This window comes from Ornithodoros turicata, chromosome 8, assembly GCF_037126465.1.
Source record: "Ornithodoros turicata isolate Travis chromosome 8, ASM3712646v1, whole genome shotgun sequence".
In the NCBI taxonomy this organism is placed as follows: domain Eukaryota; kingdom Metazoa; phylum Arthropoda; class Arachnida; order Ixodida; family Argasidae; genus Ornithodoros; species Ornithodoros turicata.
Genome location: NC_088208.1, coordinates 10,815,944 through 10,836,581, shown reverse-complemented (window position 1 = coordinate 10,836,581; position 20,638 = coordinate 10,815,944). Strand labels below are relative to the sequence as shown.

General features: G+C 53.3%; 2 protein-coding genes and 3 long non-coding RNA genes across 5 annotated transcripts; 2 read left to right on the top strand and 3 right to left on the bottom strand.

The window, feature by feature from the left end:
* Positions 1-415: 415 nt before the first annotated feature.
* Positions 416-1,796, top strand: LOC135367500 (uncharacterized). The gene is made up of 2 exons (XM_064600801.1): positions 416-1,339; positions 1,400-1,796. Exons 1-2 carry the CDS (start codon positions 669-671, stop codon positions 1,794-1,796), a joined length of 1,068 nt encoding a protein of 355 aa, XP_064456871.1. The 5' UTR covers positions 416-668.
* A 2,267-nt stretch (positions 1,797-4,063) lies between these two features.
* On the bottom strand, positions 4,064-5,042 carry LOC135365934 (uncharacterized). The gene is made up of 2 exons (XR_010414023.1): positions 4,864-5,042; positions 4,064-4,244 (listed from the first exon to the last, which is right to left on the bottom strand). It is a non-coding gene; the product is annotated as an uncharacterized LOC135365934 (long non-coding RNA).
* Positions 5,043-7,026: 1,984 nt separating this feature from the next.
* Positions 7,027-7,418, bottom strand: LOC135365933 (uncharacterized). The gene is made up of 2 exons (XR_010414022.1): positions 7,171-7,418; positions 7,027-7,108 (listed from the first exon to the last, which is right to left on the bottom strand). It is a non-coding gene; the product is annotated as an uncharacterized LOC135365933 (long non-coding RNA).
* An 8,295-nt stretch (positions 7,419-15,713) lies between these two features.
* On the top strand, positions 15,714-16,676 carry LOC135365932 (uncharacterized). The gene is made up of 2 exons (XR_010414021.1): positions 15,714-15,874; positions 16,496-16,676. It is a non-coding gene; the product is annotated as an uncharacterized LOC135365932 (long non-coding RNA).
* Positions 16,677-17,711: 1,035 nt separating this feature from the next.
* Positions 17,712-19,718, bottom strand: LOC135367499 (uncharacterized). The gene is made up of 3 exons (XM_064600800.1): positions 19,449-19,718; positions 19,048-19,407; positions 17,712-18,987 (listed from the first exon to the last, which is right to left on the bottom strand). The coding sequence occupies exons 1-3, from the start codon at positions 19,716-19,718 to the stop codon at positions 18,445-18,447; spliced, it is 1,173 nt and encodes a 390-aa protein (XP_064456870.1). The 3' UTR covers positions 17,712-18,444.
* Positions 19,719-20,638: the final 920 nt, after the last annotated feature.

Here is a 20,638-nt window from a genome sequence, read left to right as displayed (position 1 = left end):
ACCACCCCTTCACGGCCGGAGAACTGCGCTTCGCCCTGGACCCCCTGAAAGCCAAGTCAGCCCCTGGGATGGACGGACTCACCTACCAGTGCCTGCGGAACCTACCGGACAAGACAACTACACGGCTCCTGGATTCCATCAGCCAGTGCTGGGACCACAGCATGCTACCACCATCCTGGAAAGAGAGCGTCATCGTGCCGATATTGAAGCAAGGGAAGCCCCCGGGCGAACTGAGCTCCTATCGACCGATATCGCTCACATCATGCTTGGCTAAGTTGACAGAGCGGTTGCTACATCGCCGCATTACATGGCTACTTAATTCCAAGTCCTTTTTTCCCCCCTGCATGACAGGTTTTAGACGCAACCTTTGCTGCCAGGACTCTGTGCTGGACATGTCTCGGACGTGGACGACGACGCCCAACGCAAGTGCAGAACGGCAGTGGTGTTCTTCGACTACAAGGCCGCCTTCGACAGCGTCCCCATCAACACCGTCATGGACTCCCTCGTCGACCCTGGAATCGGAGGCAAGGCAGCTGCTTTCATTCACGCTCTACTTTCCAACCGCTCTTTCAGGGTCCGACTGCGATCGACGCTGAGCTCCCCACGCCCACAGAACCTCGGTCTACCTCAAGGCAGTATCCTGAGCCCCCTTGCTCTTCAACCTCGTCATGGCTGGACTTCCCAAGGCCCTACCAGCAACAACACCTCCCCTGCAACTCTCCATCTACGCGGACAACATCTGCCTGTGGACCAACGGCAAGGACCCCTGGAAAGTGATGAAGACCATCCAGAAGGGCGTGGACGCTACGACCGAGTACATCCGTGGCCTCGGACTCACCCCGTCAGCCGAAAAGACCAGGGTCATGCTGCTTGGTTCCACGGCAAACTGGTGTACGCTGCCTGAACCGATCCTGATGGAAAACACACCACTGGAACAGGTACGTGTCCACCGTTTTCTCGGAGTAACCTTGGATTCCAGGTCTTCCTGGGCGCCACTCGTCAAGGACCTCCAGACCCGATGCAAGACAACCCTGAACGTGACCATGCGACTCAGTGGACGGCACTCCGGCTTCCCCCAGAGGACCCTCCTGACCATCCACAACGCCACCACAGCCGCACGGATGCTGTTCGGACTCCCCTACGCCAAGCCCAGCAGATCAGCGCTGGAATCCCTAGAACTGCTCCACCGTCGCGGACTGAAGCTGGCTCTCGGACTCCCACCTGGGGCGCGCAACGTCGCCTTGTACGCCGAGGCTGCCGCTCTCCCTCTCCAACTACGAGCCACCCAACACCTGCTGAACCAGCTCACCAGACTGAACAGGACAACAACCGGAAGGGCGTACTGCAGCGTCTAAGGGACCGACAACGGAGCCGTTTTTCATGTACACTTTTCACGCAGGACCAGCTGTTCCAGCCCATCCCACCAGTTCCCAGTCCAGATGCTCCATGGAGGCTCCTCGGGACCGCCATCCGGACAACACTGCCAGGCCTGCCGCGGAAAAAGAACGTTCCGGATGCGGTGGCACGGTTCCTGGCCGCCGTGCGCCTTCATGAGAGCTACCAGGACTACCTGCACATGTACACGGACGCCTCAGTCGACCCTGGACGACGCGCCTGCTCCCTGGCCTGCCACATCCCAGCAACACAGTTCTCCTGGGCCGAAGGATTGTCCGGACTCCTCTCCTCCACGTATGCAGAACTCCTGGCGATCACGGAAGCCCTGGACATCATCGCCAAGACGAGCGCCACCAAAGCGGTTATCCTCACGGACTCCCGCTAGGCTCTGTCGAGGCTAAACAACCGTTATGAACACTGCCATCTTTCTTTCAGAGCACACCAGAAGCTGCAGCTCCTCCTGGCATCCGGTCATCGCATCGCGCTGCAGTGGATCCCATCCCACAAAGGCATCCCTGACCCTGGTCCGAATAATAAAAAAAAATAAAAGACCCTGGTCCGCCAGGCACCATCTACCACCAGCCAGGCTAAGAAGAGGATCGCCCTCCATGTGCGCAGCTTCCACAAGGACAAGCCCACGGCGGATGGGACAGCACCACCACCCTGCATGACGGACGGCCTAACCAGGGACGAGGCATCGCTGCTGCTCAGGCTCCGTGCGTCGTGCGCCTTCACCCGGGCGTACGGCTTCACGATCGGCCTTTTCGACGACCCACGCTGCGGAACCTGCGGTGTCCAGGAGAGTGTTGCTCACATAATCACCCGCTGCAGAGATACTGCTTCTCATCGAGATCTTCTTTTCCAGAACCTGTCCAGCGCCGGCATCTCCGACCACAGCCTGGTTAACCTGGTCTACCCCATGGGCCCGCGACACCATCGCCGACGCATCCAGAGGGAGCTGCTGCAGTTCCTGAGCTCTACCGGCCTGGACACCCGCCTGTAGCTGCCGCCCTCCGGACGTCCTCCGCCTGACGCTGCCTAGGGCAGCGTAGGACCCCAGGACCTGCCAGGACACCAGAAGCCACCCCTTACCTGACCCCAGGACTTCTCCAGCTGCCGCCACCTTCCTGACCCGCCTTACGTCTGCCACGGACCTGCCTGTACACCAAAGCCACCCCTGACCTGACCCCTGGACGACTTCTCCTCCTGCTGCCGCCATCCTGCACCGCCCTACGTCACACACGGCGTCGTTCGACCCCCTTGCACCTGCCAGACACCAATTCCACCCCTGACATGACCCCTGGACCACCTCGCCACCTGCCGCCGCCACCTTCCACCGCCCTACGTCGTCGCACGACCCCATGGACCTGCTAGACACCAAAAGCCACCCCTGGACCACTTCGCCACCTGCCGCCGCCACCCTGCGCCCTCTACGTCACCCACAGCGTCGCACGACCCCCTTGGACTTGCCAGGACACCACAGCCACCCCAGGTCCCACTTCTGCAACTGCCGCCACCTCCCTCCATCGCCTTACGTCAACCTCAGCATCGCACGACCCCTATGGACTTCCCAGGACACAACAGACACCCCAGGTCCCCCGCCGCCGCCATCCTGCACCACCCTGCGTCGCCCACGGCGTTGCACAATTCCCACGGACCTGCCCCGAACCCGAGAGCCTGCCTGACCTACAAGACCTCCCCAGCAACCTTGGACTTTGCCACCCCGACGGCCCCTGACTGATTTCTTCTCTTTTCTCTCTCTTTCCCTCCCTCCCTCCTCCCCCACCCCTTTCCCAGCGGGAGAAACTTGCCGTCGGTGTTGACAGGCAGACCTCTCCCGTCTTCCTCTACGCCACTCCACTCCACTCCACGGAGTATATAGATTGTTGCAGCTTCAGATGCTTTTTCGTAACGCATAAGATATATAACGCTAGTTGGATGATACAGATAACGCTTTCGGAGCAGATTGTTGCAGCTTCAGATGCGTTTTCGTAATGCTCCAATTTTTTTTAACGATCCCGACGCAGAGAAAAAAGTACTGCGATGCAGACACGTTGGGACCGTCTACGACACAGTGGCTTAGTCGGTACTCGGTAGCCACTAAGGCGAGTCGGCGCCTGTGTCGTATTTTGGAGCACATTGTTGCAGCTTCACATGCTTTTTCGTAACGCGTAAGCTATATAACGCGAGTTGAATGCTGCAGATAACGCTTTTGGAGTATATAGATTGTTGCAGCTTCAGATGCTTCTTCGTAACGCGTAAGCTATATAACGCTAGTTGGATGATACAGATAACGCTTTCGGAGCAGATTGTTGCAGCTTCAGATGCGTTTCGTAATGCTCCAATTTTTTTTAACGATCCCGACGCAGAGAAAAAAGTACTGCGATGCAGACACGTTGGGACCGTCTACGACACAGTGGCTTAGTCGGTACTCGGTAGCAGTAGTAAGTACTGACCACGATTATCCGGAAACGCACATCTGGCCTGGACGCCATTAATGAGCAATTAGAGCTAATTGGGACCCCCCCACATTAATCAGCACCCTCCAGGGAGCCATCACACTAATTGGGGAACGTCTATCTCGCGTCCAGACCAGTTGTGCGTTTCCGGATAATCGTGGTCATAAAAAATAAAAAAATAGGCAGAAAATAAAATAAAAAGATAGAAATAGAGTGGAGAGAAACAATTTATTCGAAAATCAACGATGCCGCGGCGAAGAAGCCGCTCCGCAACACCCGAGTGACCAGCGTCCGCCATGTTGGTAGTTTGCACCCAGCAGTTGCAGAGATCGACGACAGGTGGCCACTTAGTTGCAAGGCATCACACCAGATGGCGCCACCATCATAGCTCTAGACGAGAAAGACAGAACAAGATACTAGCGGCGGGTAAAAATGACAGCACTGCTAAGCAAGTCTAAGCATGCGAGAGAAAAGGTCTAACCGCTACTGCTAAACAGAAAACAGTACACATCGCGGGAAAAAGGCTTACGGGGGGATGATCGCTTAGGCCTAACCCCAACACTACGCAGCTAACACAAGGCGGGAACCACACATCGCTAAACATGCGAGAAAAGGCTTAACACGAGCGCGGTCACCGCTAAACACGGCAAACATACGAGGAAAGAGGCTTACGGGGGGGGCGATCGCTTAGGCCTAACCCCAACACTACGCAGCTAACACAAGACGGGAACCACACATCGCTAAACATGCGAGAAAAGGCTTAACACGAGCGCGGTCACCGCTAAACACGGCAAACATACGAGGGAAGAGGCTTACGGGGACGATCGCTTAGGCCTAACCTCAACACTACCCAGCTAACACAAGGCAGGAACCACACATCGCTAAACATGCGTCAACAGGCTTGGACACCGCAAAACAAGTCTAAACATGCGAGAAAAGGCTTAACACGAGCGCGGTCACCGCTAAACACGGCAAACATACGAGAAAAGGAGCGCGTCAAATCACTCACCTTTTCCCCCGCGGCAACTTCCAGGCAGAAACTGAGCGAGCGCGGAGAACACACACGTACGTCTGCTCTCTACGAGATCCAGCCAGAAAGTGAGCGAGCGCGCGGAGCGCACGTCCGTCTTCCGCGACGGTCCGAGAGAAACTGAGAGAGGCGACGCGCAGCGGCCGCTATGGATGCGCGCGCGCCCTCTGCTCCACCCGTCCGCGCATGCGCGCGCGCGCGCGCTGCTAGCTCCCTCTGCGCCGGCCGCTGGTGTTTTCGGTTTCGGCTCTCTGTTGCGCGCGCGCTCCTAGCGGCGACGGGTGGCTTTTCAGTTTCGCTTTCATTCTCCGTTCTTTGCGCGCGCGCGCGTTTATCTCTATAAAGGCAGCGCGCACCGCGCTCGCGTCATCACTACGTGAAGATGTTCAGCTACCACTCTTTACAAAATTGTTCCCGTACCCACGCTTCTTGGGAAGAAGTGGAGAAGGAATGTTTCAACGGCGAAAGTCCCCGCAACGAGCTCATCATCACTGCTTTTCGCTACGTGATAGACATGGTAGGCTTTGGCAATATAGGAGAGATCTCGCCGGGGCCGCTGCAGGAGATGGTGCGTCGAATTTACGCCCGTTACAAGAACGTCTGCATAACGGTTCCTGACGGACCCCTGGGACTGATGAGCGAATTTGTGAGCTTGGCCAACGCAGAATTCAACTACATCGCTGCAGACATCGTGGACCTTCTCGCTCGTGCCATCGCTCATATTAAGCACGCCCTGCGGAAGCAGCGACATTTGCAAGCAGTCTACATCGTCAACTTTGTCACTGATTTATTGAAATACCGCTTGGTTATTGACATGCAACGCATTAAACAGTCCGAATAACTTTGACGAGACTCTGTGTGTTCTTTCACTGAAACATCTTTATTGAATACAAACAAAAGATTTGGTCGATAGATGCCTGCTCTTTCTTCCACGGCCACTCGATTCACAAAGGCGCTCACGGTCTTCCTTGCCCCAATGCTGTACAAGGAGGGGTCCTACTGCTATACAGGAAGGCAGTTGGGCCTAACGGGGAGGTTGCTGGATGGCATTTCCTGTGCTGCATGATGTGCTGCATGATGTGCGACGACAGCGGCTATTGGTTCCTGAAAAACAATGTCATACATAGAATACACTCTCACAGCAGAGACGGTCGACTTACATTTTGCTCCACGAAATGCCTCGCGTCGAGGATGAATGCTCCTGTCACAGCAGAACCACTCGTCTTACATTTTGCTCCACGAAACTGGATGAATGCCCCTCGTGGGTTTTCGATCAACCGTCGCAGAACCAGACCGTCTCCTCCCCCTGTCATTGCGCTGATGGCGTCTGTACTTTGGACACCGCGCCTTTGCAATAATGCATAGGATGTCGACGATGTCAACCAAACGAAAAATGAAAGAAGGTTTTAATTTAACCCCAATTTGAAATAATTCTCCCTTTAAGAACTCCTTAATTTTGTATAATCAACATGGTCTCTAATGAAATTCGTGTTATGCACGAATTCTCCCCCCCGTTTTGGAATAATCTAACGAAAAATGAAAGAAGGAGTTCAATTTTGAATAAGGCCAGATTAAAATGTTCCCCCAAATCTTCCCATTACGCCTAATCAGAATTATCTTACCCATCTCCAATTTGAGTGGTGCGGATGGTACACCGCAATACCCCATTAAGCCTAATCAGAATTCATGGCAAACATGAATTCTCGTCCCTCCCAATTTTGACTGGGGCGGGGGACGCCCCACAATTCCCCATTAAGCCTAATCAGAATTCATGTTTGACATGAATTCACGTCCCTCCCCAATTTTGAATAATGCGGGCGATGCTCCCCCTAATTTTGAAATTAGCGGAGCCTAATCGGACCTCATGTTAGGCATGAAGTCCCTCCCCCCAATTTGAAATAATTCTCCTGTGTGCACCTAGCAAATAGAGAAAAGGAGGCATTAATCAAACATCGATCTAAACACATACAAATGCACTTACCTCCGGCGCAAGCAGACCGAACGTTGTGGTGGTGGTGACATCGTCGACATCATCATCTTTAACTGCGGTCTATCCCACGCTCGCTTTTATACGCAGGATCTGTGGTTTCCTATTCTTCTATTGTATTGGGGCAGAGAGAGAGAGAGAGAGAGAGTCGCGTGATGCGAAAGACGATATGCGTTTATTGGCTGACGTGTTTACATGGGTGCTTCATGGTCTTCTATAAGAACCCAGGGATCCAATCTAGTAATAAAGAACCAGAATAAGGATTCTACGAATAAAAACCACAATCGAAAAACACTCACGGTATTTGACTCGCCATCCAGCGTTCAGCGAGTTCTCTCCAACCCGCTGCACTCGCTCTGTTCCACTGGTGCACCAGGGAGTAGAGGAGGTGCTCCGCTTCCCCGAAGCTTAAAGGAGCAGTACCTTCTAGCGGTAAAGTATGCTCCTCTAAGCTTCGGGGCACTCTGAAAAAGAGCTCCCCCTCTAGTCCCCGCTGCACAGCGATTTCTCGCCACTCCCTGCCGTAGCACGCCATGAGCACTTCTGTGGTGGCCATCTCAATGTCTTCTTCGTCTACGATGGCGAACGCTTGCAAAAACGTCTCCATATCCAAGCGGGGCACATCTCCCCCCGCACCGGGGATCAGCTGGAAAAATAGCTGCACAATGTGTGTCACAGTGAAACCTACAGAGGAACGTTAGGTATTAGAAAATAACTATTTCTAAACAAGAAGAGATAGAGAAAAACTTACCAAACGGCGGACGAATGTGGACCAGAAGGTCCAAAATCGTCTGGAACGTATGCAGCATTTTCTCGGGACTCTTGATTCGAGAATAGTGGACAAGGGGGGTACAGGGGATGACCATCTTATAGTACAGGGTTCTCACGCTCGCACTAACCCCATTCACGTCATATCCATCGATTACGTAAATCCGCCACTTTGCTTCTGTGACAAGATGCCGCCCTTTGTTCCTCCAATATCGTGCGAGGAGGAGGAGCAGGAGGGGAGACACAGGGGGTTCGAGACCAGACACGTCCAAGGACTACAAAGACGGAGAGAGAGAGAGAGAGACGACCCGCTGTCACATCCTGTGTAACCGTCCCAGAGTGGGATTCGAACCCAGGATCCTTCTACACTGGGCGCGACACACTAACCACCAATCTAATTCGTACTGCGTGACGTTTTTCGTATTGCGGGGTTCGTGTCTACGCACGTCACAACATGTTCAAACACGTCCAAACATGTTCAGACATGTTCAGTGACGTCACAACATGTTCAAACACGTCCAAACATGTTCAGACACGTTCAATGACGTCATAAGAGGAAGAGAGAGGAACGAGTGTGTCCAGGGGCGACTTCGACGGTTCGCCGCCCGTGTCCGAACATGTTCAAACATGTTCAAACACGTCTTAACATGTTCAAACACGTTCAATGACGTCATAGAGAGTGAGAGGCAAAGCTTTACTATAAATGTCGAAGCGAATGGTCGATCGTCACTCCATCATGATCAGCTTGGTAGATCCTCGTAAGTAATATACCCATGACGTCATCATCGTCGAAATGTTTGAAGAGTTTCGTTTCCAGTGTACAACACTTTTGCTGCGCGTGAAGTCGGTTTTTTCCCGCCTCACATATTTCGGGAGATTGGCAGGGCCCGCTTCTTCTGCACCAATTGCGGTGGATTGTGGTCCAAAGGTACGCTTCCTCGTTATTTTTTTTTTTAATACGTTCTATAATCGTTCACATTTTTTTTTTTTTCAGAGCAAAAGCATTGGACGGACCGATTGATTCGCCCGTTTCTCGGCTGTCGGACGGTACCGTTCGACGTACGTTGCGAAGGACTTCGACTATTGAAGGAAGATGGAGAAGATGGACCATCAGTGTCACTCTGTGACTGAAGAAGATTGTACGTGTGTGTGTGTTTGAGATATAAAAACACGCGTTTCTCACACTCCTTTCGTTGCAGATTACGAATGGCTACTGACGGGAGATCTACTTCTGGTCCTAACCTTCAAGCCTCCTCCAAAGACCTTCTTTTTGCGAATCGGCGATCAACTGACTACCTGTCGCTGCGGTGGACTCTGGTCGAGAAACCCCAGCCATTGGTTAGACTCGAGCCTTCGTCCGTATTTGGGCTGCCTTCCCGGCTACGAAACCAAAGCTGGAGCCTAATTCGTGTGTAACAAGAAATAAAGGTTGTCTACTCTCATTCCGTCTCAGTCATGATGATGACGCCCGAGCAGAGGTTTGCCACCTTTGTGCAAACGCGAATGTATCGGGACTTGCTGCGATTACGCGATTATATTCACGGCGATAGCTGCGAGGGAGACTTTCGCTCGATTCTCAAGACGATACCCTTACGTCTGTTCACCGTCAGTGGGAAGATTGCAAAGAAAATGAAGCGTTTCGTAGATTACAAGCTCGAGCTGTTGGAAAAGTATAGACGAGGAGAGACAGTCGACCCGTGTCTCATCAACGCGGGTTTCAACCGACCTATCGTCCGTCGCTACTGGCTTCTCCACACATCCCTCGACGTCACGGTGCAGACCGGCGACGACGACGGCGGTGAGCGTCGGGTCAGCACGTTGGAAGATCGTCTCGCAAGGGTCTTGTGTATGTCGTGAAAAAATAAATAGTGTATTTTTTACGAAACGAGTTCGCTCACGAGGAGACGTTTTATTGTTTCGTCATTCTCTTCGAGGTTACAGGAAAATATGGATACACAACTTTTCAAGCTGTAGCGTTTCGACATGCGCGTGGCTACGTAGATACAAAAAAGCCCGCAGTAAGGCGAAAAAGGCGATTGAATACACTTGTCGTTATACTCGTCCACTACAGGTAAAGTCCTTCGAAGGTTTGCTTCGATGGGGGGAAGTCCGTAGCTGTCGAAAAACACGGCAGACCCGTCGTAGTTTTTCAGGTAGAGCACCCAGTGCTGCCCGCGTCTTCTTCGCTCTTCCGTATTGATGATTAAATAACCGGGCTTGCGTAAAACGAAGGCTTCGTTTGAAGCGCAAATGCCTCTCAGCATGGAGGAAGCGAGGGGGTTCAGGGACACGAGTTCCAAGATGTCGCTCTCGTACATCTTTTTTTTTTTTATGGGAAGGTGACCGTACGGTCCTTGTCGACGTACATGAGCTTGGGACACTCGGAAATCAAGAGGACGGTGACCGCGTGTGGAAGGGCTTTAGCGAAGCGTAATTGCAGGCGAACGTTTCCTTTTCGCCACTCGTTCAAATGCGAAGGAGAAGAACACTTGTCCACGTCCAAGTTAAAGTAGAGAAGGAACCCGTTCGTTTTAAATCGCTCGTAGCTATACTTGAAATGTTTCTCTCCCAGTTCTTGCAAGAAGTTAAAGTAGGGAATTTTGACGAGGTCGTTCTGAAAGTCGTACTCGGCTCGCACTTGCTGGCCGTCCACGGAGAGCATCGAATGAGACAGGTCGTAATGGCGGAATTTGTAAGGGTTCGATTGGATGTCGCCGAGAAAGTCGGACGTGGCGAGCAGGGCGACGCATAATTTGGAAGGCACCCTTTCGGGGTAAACGTTTTCAAAGTGAGCGTCCAAGCTCCCGGCACTCAAGCTCCGCACCTTGGTTTCCAATCCGCGTAACACGTAGATGGCCGGCGTGGTCTGAAGCCGACGCTCGTATTCCAAAAACAGGGAAGGTGCCAGCGTCACCTTTTTCAAGTGTAACGTCATTTCTTTAATGTCCACCTCGGAATTGTACGTTTTCTTGTCTTTGGGAACCGATACGAGTTTAAATTCGTCGTTGTTTAACAGGAAAACGACGCGAATTTCGACGGCAGGTACCATCAGGCGCGGCTGTTGAAACAGGTCGGTATTGATCTGACCGACCAGGTTAAAGTATTTGCCACCCTTCGTCGCTTCGTAACGTTGTTTCGGACCGCGAAACGAGACGTCGTAATCGTCCTTTAAATGTTCGTCGTCCTCGACATAAAGTCCAGCCGCGTGCACTGTTTCTTGAGCCGCGGGCGTGGAATGAAGCACGACGTCCAAAATACTCCTGTAGGCGTACAACTCGTTGGAACTGACGAGTTTGTTGTTCGCATAAACGGTGACCGTCTTAAACATGCCGCTCAACAGGTGGTTTATTGGGAAAACGACATCTTTCTCGTCCATTTCTTCCCCGTCGTCGCGAACAATGCGCACGGTCAAAGACACGAAACTGCCGTAGAGATCCAAGTGTGCCCTTTGCAAATTTTGAATACAAAACTCGATCACGGAATTATTTACTCCGTTGACCGGATAAAAAAGTTGGTACGAAGTATCTTCCACGCCGTATTGAATGGAAGGGGGTTCGAATATCATCACGTCACTCGTTAGACAGATCGGCGTCTGTATTTTTCCTTTCGTTGACGTCATGACGGAGCGCGCGCAGCGGATGTGTGACCTTCACGGCGTACCAAAGATATCTGCAGGTGCGTCGTGTGTCGGCGCCTTTTGTTGTCGTTTGCGGCGTTTCTTTCCATTGTTGTTGTTTCCAGAGCCCTCCATGGAATCCAGCACGTCTCTCCCCGTTGCTATGGCCGTCTTTTTTACTGCGCGCGATATTCCTTCGCCATCGGCCAAATTCCGCGCCAAGCGCTTCAACGTTCTCTTGGCGATCGGTTTTATTTGCTGCCAGATGGGAACGATAAACTTGGATACGTTGCTCAACACACCGCCCCCTCGTTGAAAAAGGGGTCCCGTGTACACGGGAATTATTTTGGGGGAATTACGGTACATATTTGAAATGCAACGTTAGATTGGTTCTGCCTTTGGACCGCAACGGCAAACGTCTTCCCGTTTCGTCCGCGAGAACGATCGTCACTGAGGGAATTTCGAATTGAGACAGGTTAAAATACTGGATGTTATCTAACGTGTAGGTGACGACGTGCTTGTCTTTCTCGTAATAAAAGGGTAGTATTTTTAATATCGGTTTTTTCCCGCTCCCCACGTACGTGGGTTCCACGATATCCGTGTACACGATTATGTTGTGAAACGGGGGTTCCAGGAGTACCTCGACGGAGCTCGTGGCATCCTCATCCCCCGTGAACACGGTACGCGATTCGAAGCCCAAAAGCACGGCCAGGTACTCGGAAAGTCTTAGGGTGGAGGTGCCCTCGGAAAGCCGAATTTTACATTTCTGTTCGGTTCCGTCGAAGCTGAAGCGCGCGCGTTCGCCTACGCGCTGATTAATCGCATTTAGAAGTGCTTGCGGCGTCGCATAATAGCCGGAAGGCACATGTACTTGCAAAGATCGAGGAATTTTCGTCTTGATCGTGAAAGAAAATTGACGCGCTATGGGGAGAGAGACGCGTAGCGTTTCTTCTTCGTGTCCCTCGACGGGTGTGAGATGTAGCAGCTTGACAAAGGGTTCCGGTACGTGCAACCCTTTCGGTGTTTTCAGAGAGTACACGTTATCCGCGAATTCTAGCGAGGCGTCCAGCTTGTGCGTCTGGAAATACTTGTTGAGTGTGTTCCGTAGGGACGTGGTTTCCGAATTCAGAGTGACGTCGCCGAAAGCGACGGCGGCTGTGGCGTGCTCCAATACGATGGAGGTGGCTTCGCGTTCGCTCAATTTGGGGGGTTTCACCGCACGACCTGCTTCACGGGACGCTAGCGAGGCGTCGAGCGCTTGCGCGAGCCGAGGGTCCAATTCCACGGCTTTCACGTCCACGGGTAAGACGAAGTCGTATCGCGATTTATTGTACGCGAAAGAAACGTCGAATTCCGAAAGGGCTTTTCCCAAATCCCTCTCGAGATCCGAGGTGACACGAAAAGTTCTGCCGGCTTCCACCGTGTCCTCGAAAGAAACCTCGATTTTCGCATCTTGCCTTTCGTAGCCGATATTTAAAAAATCGTTACTTATGCTGAGATCCATCAGACCGACTTTATACCGATTCGAGAGCTGAAGCGGACTATCGAAAGCTACCGTGAAGGCGTTGAGTTTATTCGAGGGAAACTTATCCATGCTGGCGTTCGAGAGCAGGTGGACGTAGATGTCAGACATCATTTCCCAATCTTGACCACGTCGCTGCTCGGAACCCAACTGTCGTGTTCTTTGTCGTAACCGAACCAGCGAACCAAGGAGAAGCTCTGACCGTTCAGTTGCTTCTTTCTCAGCACTTTCGTTACTGGCCAAGGCTGATTGGCGTCTCGGGTTACGACGAGTACCTCCTCCGGGTAGAAAGATCCGTCCACTTCCTTACCCCGGTAATCTTCCAGGTGTACGACGGGAGGAGAGGTGTCTCTCAGGCGGGAGACGGTGAAAATCTGAGGTGACCAACTCCCTTCCGAGCTCTTATGAAAACCTTTTCTGTGAAGTAGGACCCTCACTTTATCCCCCAGTTTGAGCTTCTTTTTCACGGAGGGTACGACGGGCTTCCCATTTATCTTATTGAACAGCTCCAATTCGTTTTCGGGCGTGACTTCGGACGGGCTGATGCCCAAAGTCCTGTGTTTGGTGGTGTTGTAGTCGCGCACGATCTTGGGAAGCGCGGAAACGAAGTGGTATTTTCCCGTTACTCTAAAATAACGGAATATTCTGTCGCGTAAAGTGCGTATGACGCGCTCTGCCTGCGACGCTTTGATTACTGGAGAGAACGTAGAATACATCTGTACCTTCTTTCGTGAGAGATACTCCTTGACGGTCTTGTTGTAGAATTCCCCGCCTCTGTCGCAAAAGATGCGTGTAGGTACGTTACCTCCCCGAAAAAGTCTTATCATGGCCCTTTTCATTTCGGCGGGGCGCTTCGTCTTTAGCGGGAGGGTGCGCAGAAAGCGGGAGAGGGAATCGATTGCCACGAGAATGTAGCGGTAGCCACCGTTGAATGTCTTGTATTTTGAAAAATCGGCGAGGTCCATTTGCCACACGTCGTTAATCTTGAGCGCGATGATGCGTCTCCTATTAAACTTTCTTCTGACCGGATGGTGGAGCGTGTAGGCATCCAGCTTTCTGAGAATGGCGAGAGCCTTCTTTTTGCTCAAGTGATGCGCTTTTCTATAGCGTTCCACACCCCCCAAACCACCCTCTGGTTTCTCATATCCCTCCATAAGTCGTCCACGCAATGGAGGCCTGCTGCTGCTGCTGCTGAGGCTCGCGAGATTTGGGTAGAGAAATCAGACGCAATAGTTTCGAGACTTTGGGGAACCAGGAAGGTTTCTTTCCCGTCTCACGTTGCAACAAATAATTGACGAGTTCGTAAACGGAGGAGTGTCTGATGGGCTTGCCCGACACGGAGACACAACCCTCGCGATCCCAGGAAAGAACCTTCTTTAATTCCGAGACGACCCTTTCCGCTTCCTCTTCGTCCACCTCTGGAGAGAGGAGCGAATAGTCCAAGTCATTTGTAGCGTCGGACGCCTTGTTTTTATTGTCGTAGGGGTCAAATCCGTACTGCTTGAGTATGCGATACAGTGCTTGCAGTATGAGTTTCACTTTGACGTCGTCACTCTCCTTCGAGGAAAGAATGTTTCCGATGGAGGAGGTCACTTCAATTCTCTTGGCCATTGGCGAAAAGGTTCAACACGGCGGAAAGCAGGAGAGGAACCACCGACGAAAGAACGCCCTGTCCTCGCTGCTGAGACAGATAGCGCTTCAAACGTTGCGGATTCTTGTGAATCTTTTTGTAGGCGAGCCGTCGTAAAAAGCGTTTGTGCTTCTTCAAACGCGCGAACGTATCTGGAGCTAGAGCCACCTTTCCGTTCAATACATTGAGGCAAATTTCGGAGAGGTGTTTCATGTCGGACAAGGACGAACGTCTCAAGACGTCGCGGCGGCGTGGAGGGGGTAGAGTGGAGAGTACTTTGAGTAAAGTGAGGTGAGGGCGGAGATTCATTTCGGAGAGTAGATATATTGACGTTCTCCCGGAAAGATATTGCTACGCAACCTGTGATCCTCGTGCGTATAGTTGTGAAGATCCACGAGTAAATATGCGTGGGGCGACGACATCGCTTGTTTATATGCGTCCAGAAAATACTCCAATCTTTTTCTGCCAAATAGCTGTTGGCCGAAATGTTCCATCTGGTGCACGCTGCGCACGGTGCGCCACAGGACGACGTAACTGGCGTTGTAGGATATTGTTCTAAAATGGCTACTGTCGAAAAAGATGTTTTGAACGAGTAAGAAGATCGACGCGTTGGCGTGGTGAGAACCCCGAATGAAAAGATCGGTCACCTCCTTCAAGGAACCGGCGTCGGTCATGTGATCGTCGACGACAATCAGCGTAGCGCGCGACGTGTCCCACACGTTGCACGAAGAGAAAGAAGAGACTGAGACTCGAAGAGAAATGCATCGCTTTTTATTTACACATCCTCGTCGTCGTCCTCTACATCGGAACTGCGTTCCCAATACAGATTGTCCAGGCTAAAGTTGGACTTCTTTTTCGCCAGTCTGTCCGCCGCTAAGATGCGGTCGAGCGTCTTCATCTTGTCCTGACACATTTCTTGACGTGCTTGCAACCATTCCAGACGGTGGACTTGAAAGGCTTCCTCCACGATGCCGCGTATAAATTCGCGAAGTTCTTCGTTTTTTGTCTTTTCCTTGCGACGACGAGAAACGCAGGAGAATAAACCACACATGGCGTTTTCCACGTATCGGTCAGAATGATGACGCGAGCGCGGTGCGCGCTGCCTTTATAGAGATAAACGCGCGCGCGCGCAAAGAACGGAGAATGAAAGCGAAACTGAAAAGCCACCCGTCGCCGCTAGGAGCGCGCGCGCAGCAGAGAGCCGAAACCGAAAACACCCGCGGCCGGCGCAGAGGGAGCTAGCAGCGCGCGCGCGCGCATGCGCGGACGGGTGGAGCAGAGGGCGCGCGCGCATCCATAGCGGCCGCTGCGCGTCGCCTCTCTCAGTTTCTCTCGGACCGTCGCGGAAGACGGACGTGCGCTCCGCGCGCTCGTTCACTTTCTGGCTGGATCTCGTAGAGAGCAGACGTACGTGTGTGTTCTCCGCGCTCGCTCAGTTTCTGCCTGGAAGTTGCCGCGGGGGAAAAGGTGAGTGATTTGACGCGCTCCTTTTCTCGTATGTTTGCCGTGTTTAGCGGTGACCGCGCTCGTGTTAAGCCTTTTCTCGCATGTTTAGACTTGTTTTTGCGGTGTCCAAGCCTGTTGACGCATGTTTAGCGATGTATGGTTCCCGCCTTGTGTTAGCTGCGTAGTGTTGAGGATAGGCCTAAGCGATCGCCCCCCCGTAAGCCTCTTTCCTCGTATGTTTGCCGTGTTTAGCGGTGACCGCGCTCGTGTTAAGCCTTTTCTCGCATGTTTAGCGATGTGTGGTTCCCGCCTTGTGTTAGCTGCGTAGTGTTGGGGTTAGGCCTAAGCGATCGCCCCCCCGTAAGCCTCTTTCCTCGTATGTTTGCCGTGTTTAGCGGTGACCGCGCTCGTGTTAAGCCTTTTCTCGCATGTTTAGCGATGTGTGGTTCCCGCCTTGTGTTAGCTGCGTAGTGTTGGGGTTAGGCCTAAGCGATCGTCCCCCCGTAAGCCTTTTTCCCGCGATGTGTACTGTTTTCTGTTTAGCAGTAGCGGTTAGACCTTTTCTCTCGCATGCCTAGACTTGCTTAGCAGTGCTGTCATTTTTACCCGCCGCTAGTATCTTGTTCTGTCTTTCTCGTCTAGAGCTATGATGGTGGCGCCATCTGGTGTGATGCCTTGCAACTAAGTGGCCACCTGTCGTCGATCTCTGCAACTGCTGGGTGCAAACTACCAACATGGCGGACGCTGGTCACTCGGGTGTTGCGGAGCGGCTTCTTCGCCGCGGCATCGTTGATTTTCGAATAAATTGTTTCTCTCCACTCTATTTCTATCTTTTTATTCTATTTTCTGCCTATTTTTTCTATTTTTTATGACCACGATTATCCGGAAACGCACAACTGGTCTGGACGCGAGATAGACATTCCCCAATTAGTGTGATGGCTCCCTGGAGGGTGCTGATTAATGTGGGGGGTCCCAATTAACTCTAATTGCTAATTAATGGCGTCCAGGCCAGATGTGCGTTTCCGGATAATCGTGGTCAGTACTTACTACTGGTAGCCACTAAGGCGAGTCGGCGCCTGTGTCGTATTTTGGAGCACATTGTTGCAGCTTCACATGCTTTTTCGTAACGCGTAAGCTATATAACTCGAGTTGAATGCTGCAGATAACGCTTTTGGAGTATATAGATTGTTGCAGCTTCAGATGCTTCTTCGTAACGCGTAAGCTATATAACGCTAGTTGGATGATACAGATAACGCTTTCGGAGCAGATTGTTGCAGCTTCAGATGCGTTTTCGTAATGCTCAAATTTTTTTTAACGATCCCGACGCAGAGAAAAAAGTACTGCGATGCAGACACGTTGGGACCGTCTACGACACAGTGGCTTAGTCGGTACTCGGTAGCCACTAAGGCGAGTCGGCGCCTGTGTCGTATTTTGGAGCACATTGTTGCAGCTTCACATGCTTTTTCGTAACGCGTAAGCTATATAACGCGAGTTGAATGCTGCAGATAACGCTTTTGGAGTATATAGATTGTTGCAGCTTCAGATGCTTCTTCGTAACGCGTAAGCTATATAACGCTAGTTGGATGATACAGATAACGCTTTCGGAGCAGATTGTTGCAGCTTCAGATGCGTTTTCGTAATGCTCCAATTTTTTTTAACGATCCCTACGCAGAGAAAAGAGTACTGCGATGCAGACACGTTGGGACCGTCTACGACACAGTGGCTCAGTCGGTACTCGGTAGCCACGAAGGCGAGTCGGCGCCTGTGTCGTATTTTGGAGCACATTGTTGCAGCTTCACATGCTTTTTCGTAACGCGTAAGCTATATAACGCGAGTTGAATGCTGCGATAACGTGGAATTGGTGTCTGGCAGGTGCAAGGGGGTCGAACGACGCCGTGTGTGACGTAGGGCGGTGCAGGATGGCGGCAGCAGGAGGAGAAGTCGTCCAGGGGTCAGGTCAGGGGTGGCTTTGGTGTACAGGCAGGTCCGTGGCAGACGTAAGGCGGGTCAGGAAGGTGGCGGCAGCTGGAGAAGTCCTGGGGTCAGGTAAGGGGTGGCTTCTGGTGTCCTGGCAGGTCCTGGGGTCCTACGCTGCCCTAGGCAGCGTCAGGCGGAGGAGGTCCGGAGGGCGGCAGCTACAGGCGGGTGTCCAGGCCGGTAGAGCTCAGGAACTGCAGCAGCTCCCTTTGGATGCGTCGGCGATGGTGTCGCGGGCCCATGGGGTAGACCAGGTTAACCAGGCTGTGGTCGGAGATGCCGGCGCTGGACAGGTTCTGGAAAAGAAGATCTCTCTGAGAAGCAGTATCTCTGCAGCGGGTGATTAGGTGAGCAACACTCTCCTGGACACCGCAGGTTCCGCAGCGTGGGTCGTCGAAAAGGCCGATCGTGAAGCCGTACGCCCGGGTGAAGGCGCACGACGCACGGAGCCTGAGCAGCAGCGATGCCTCGTCCCTGGTTAGGCCGGCCGTCATGCAGGGTGGTGGTGCTGTCCCATCCGCCGTGGGCTTGTCCTTGTGGAAGCTGCGCACATGGAGGGCGATCCTCTTCTTAGCCTGGCTGGTGGTAGATGGTGCCTGGCGGACCAGGGTCTTTTATTTTTTTTTATTATTCGGACCAGGGTCAGGGATGCCTTTGTGGGATGGGATCCACTGCAGCGCGATGCGATGACCGGATGCCAGGAGGAGCTGCAGCTTCTGGTGTGCTCTGAAAGAAAGATGGCAGTGTTCATAACGGTTGTTTAGCCTCGACAGAGCCTCGCGGGAGTCCGTGAGGATAACCGCTTTGGTGGCGCTCGTCTTGGCGATGATGTCCAGGGCTTCCGTGATCGCCAGGAGTTCTGCATACGTGGAGGAGAGGAGTCCGGACAATCCTTCGGCCCAGGAGAACTGTGTTGCTGGGATGTGGCAGGCCAGGGAGCAGGCGCGTCGTCCAGGGTCGACTGAGGCGTCCGTGTACATGTGCAGGTAGTCCTGGTAGCTCTCATGAAGGCGCACGGCGGCCAGGAACCGTGCCACCGCATCCGGAACGTCCTTTTTCCGCGGCAGGCCTGGCAGTGTTGTCCGGATGGCGGTCCCGAGGAGCCTCCATGGAGCATCTGGACTGGGAACTGGTGGGATGGGCTGGAACAGCTGGTCCTGCGTGATAAGTGTACATGAAAAACGGCTCCGTTGTCGGTCCCTTAGACGCTGCAGTACGCCCTTCCGGTTGTTGTCCTGTTCAGTCTGGTGAGCTGGTTCAGCAGGTGTTGGGTGGCTCGTAGTTGGAGAGGGAGAGCGGCAGCCTCGGCGTACAAGGCGACGTTCCGCGCCCCAGGTGGGAGTCCGAGAGCCAGCTTCAGTCCGCGACGGTGGAGCAGTTCTAGGGATTCCAGCGCTGATCTGCTGGGCTTGGCGTAGGGGAGTCCGAACAGCATCCGCGCGGCTGTGGTGGCGTTGTGGATGGTCAGGAGGGTCCTCTGGGGGAAGCCGGAGTGCCGTCCACTGAGTCGCATGGTCACGTTCAGGGTTGTCTTGCATCGGGTCTGGAGGTCCTTGACGAGTGGCGCCCAGGAAGACCTGGAATCCAAGGTTACTCCGAGAAAACGGTGGACACGTACCTGTTCCAGTGGTGTGTTTTCCATCAGGATCGGTTCAGGCAGCGTACACCAGTTTGCCGTGGAACCAAGCAGCATGACCCTGGTCTTTTCGGCTGACGGGGTGAGCCCGAGGCCACGGATGTACTCGGTCGTAGCGTCCACGCCCTTCTGGATGGTCTTCATCACTTTCCAGGGGTCCTTGCCGTTGGTCCACAGGCAGATGTTGTCCGCGTAGATGGAGAGTTGCAGGGGAGGTGTTGTTGCTGGTAGGGCCTTGGGAAGTCCAGCCATGACGAGGTTGAAGAGCAAGGGGGCTCAGGATACTGCCTTGAGGTAGACCGAGGTTCTGTGGGCGTGGGGAGCTCAGCGTCGATCGCAGTCGGACCCTGAAAGAGCGGTTGGAAAGTAGAGCGTGAATGAAAGCAGCTGCCTTGCCTCCGATTCCAGGGTCGACGAGGGAGTCCGTGACGGTGTTGATGGGGACGCTGTCGAAGGCAGCCTTGATGTCGAAGAACACCACTGCCGTTCTGCACTTGCGTTGGGCGTCGTCGTCCACGTCCGAGACATGTCCAGCACAGAGTCCTGGCAGCAAAGGTTGCGTCTAAAACCTGTCATGCAGGGGGGAAAAAAGGACTTGGAATTAAGTAGCCATGTAATGCGGCGATGTAGCAACCGCTCTGTCAACTTAGCCAAGCATGATGTGAGCGATATCAGTCGATAGGAGCTCAGTTCGCCCTGGGGCTTCCCTTGCTTCAATATCGGCACGATGACGCTCTCTTTCCAGGATGGTGGTAGCATGCTGTGGTCCCAGCACTGGCTGATGGAATCCAGGAGCCGTGTAGTTGTCTTGTCCGGTAGGTTCCGCAGGCACTGGTAGGTGAGTCCGTCCATCCCAGGGGCTGACTTGGCTTTCAGGGGGTCCAGGGCGAAGCGCAGTTCTCCGGCCGTGAAGGGGTGGTCCATGTCCGTGGGGGATGCCGGATGCGCCGCCGTGGAGGGGACGTCCCTCCCTGCGCCGAACAGGTCGGCGAAGTCCTCTGCCAGCTCCTCAAGGGAGACCCCTTTGGCTAGAGCCATGGAGCTGAAGGGGTTCGCCTTCCTCCTCCACCCTCCCCCCCCAGGGCGTTGACGACAGACCAGAGTTTCCGGGCCGATGTGCTGCTGGTCAGGGAGGCTGAGAACTGCTTCCATTGGGAGCGCTGCAGCGTGAC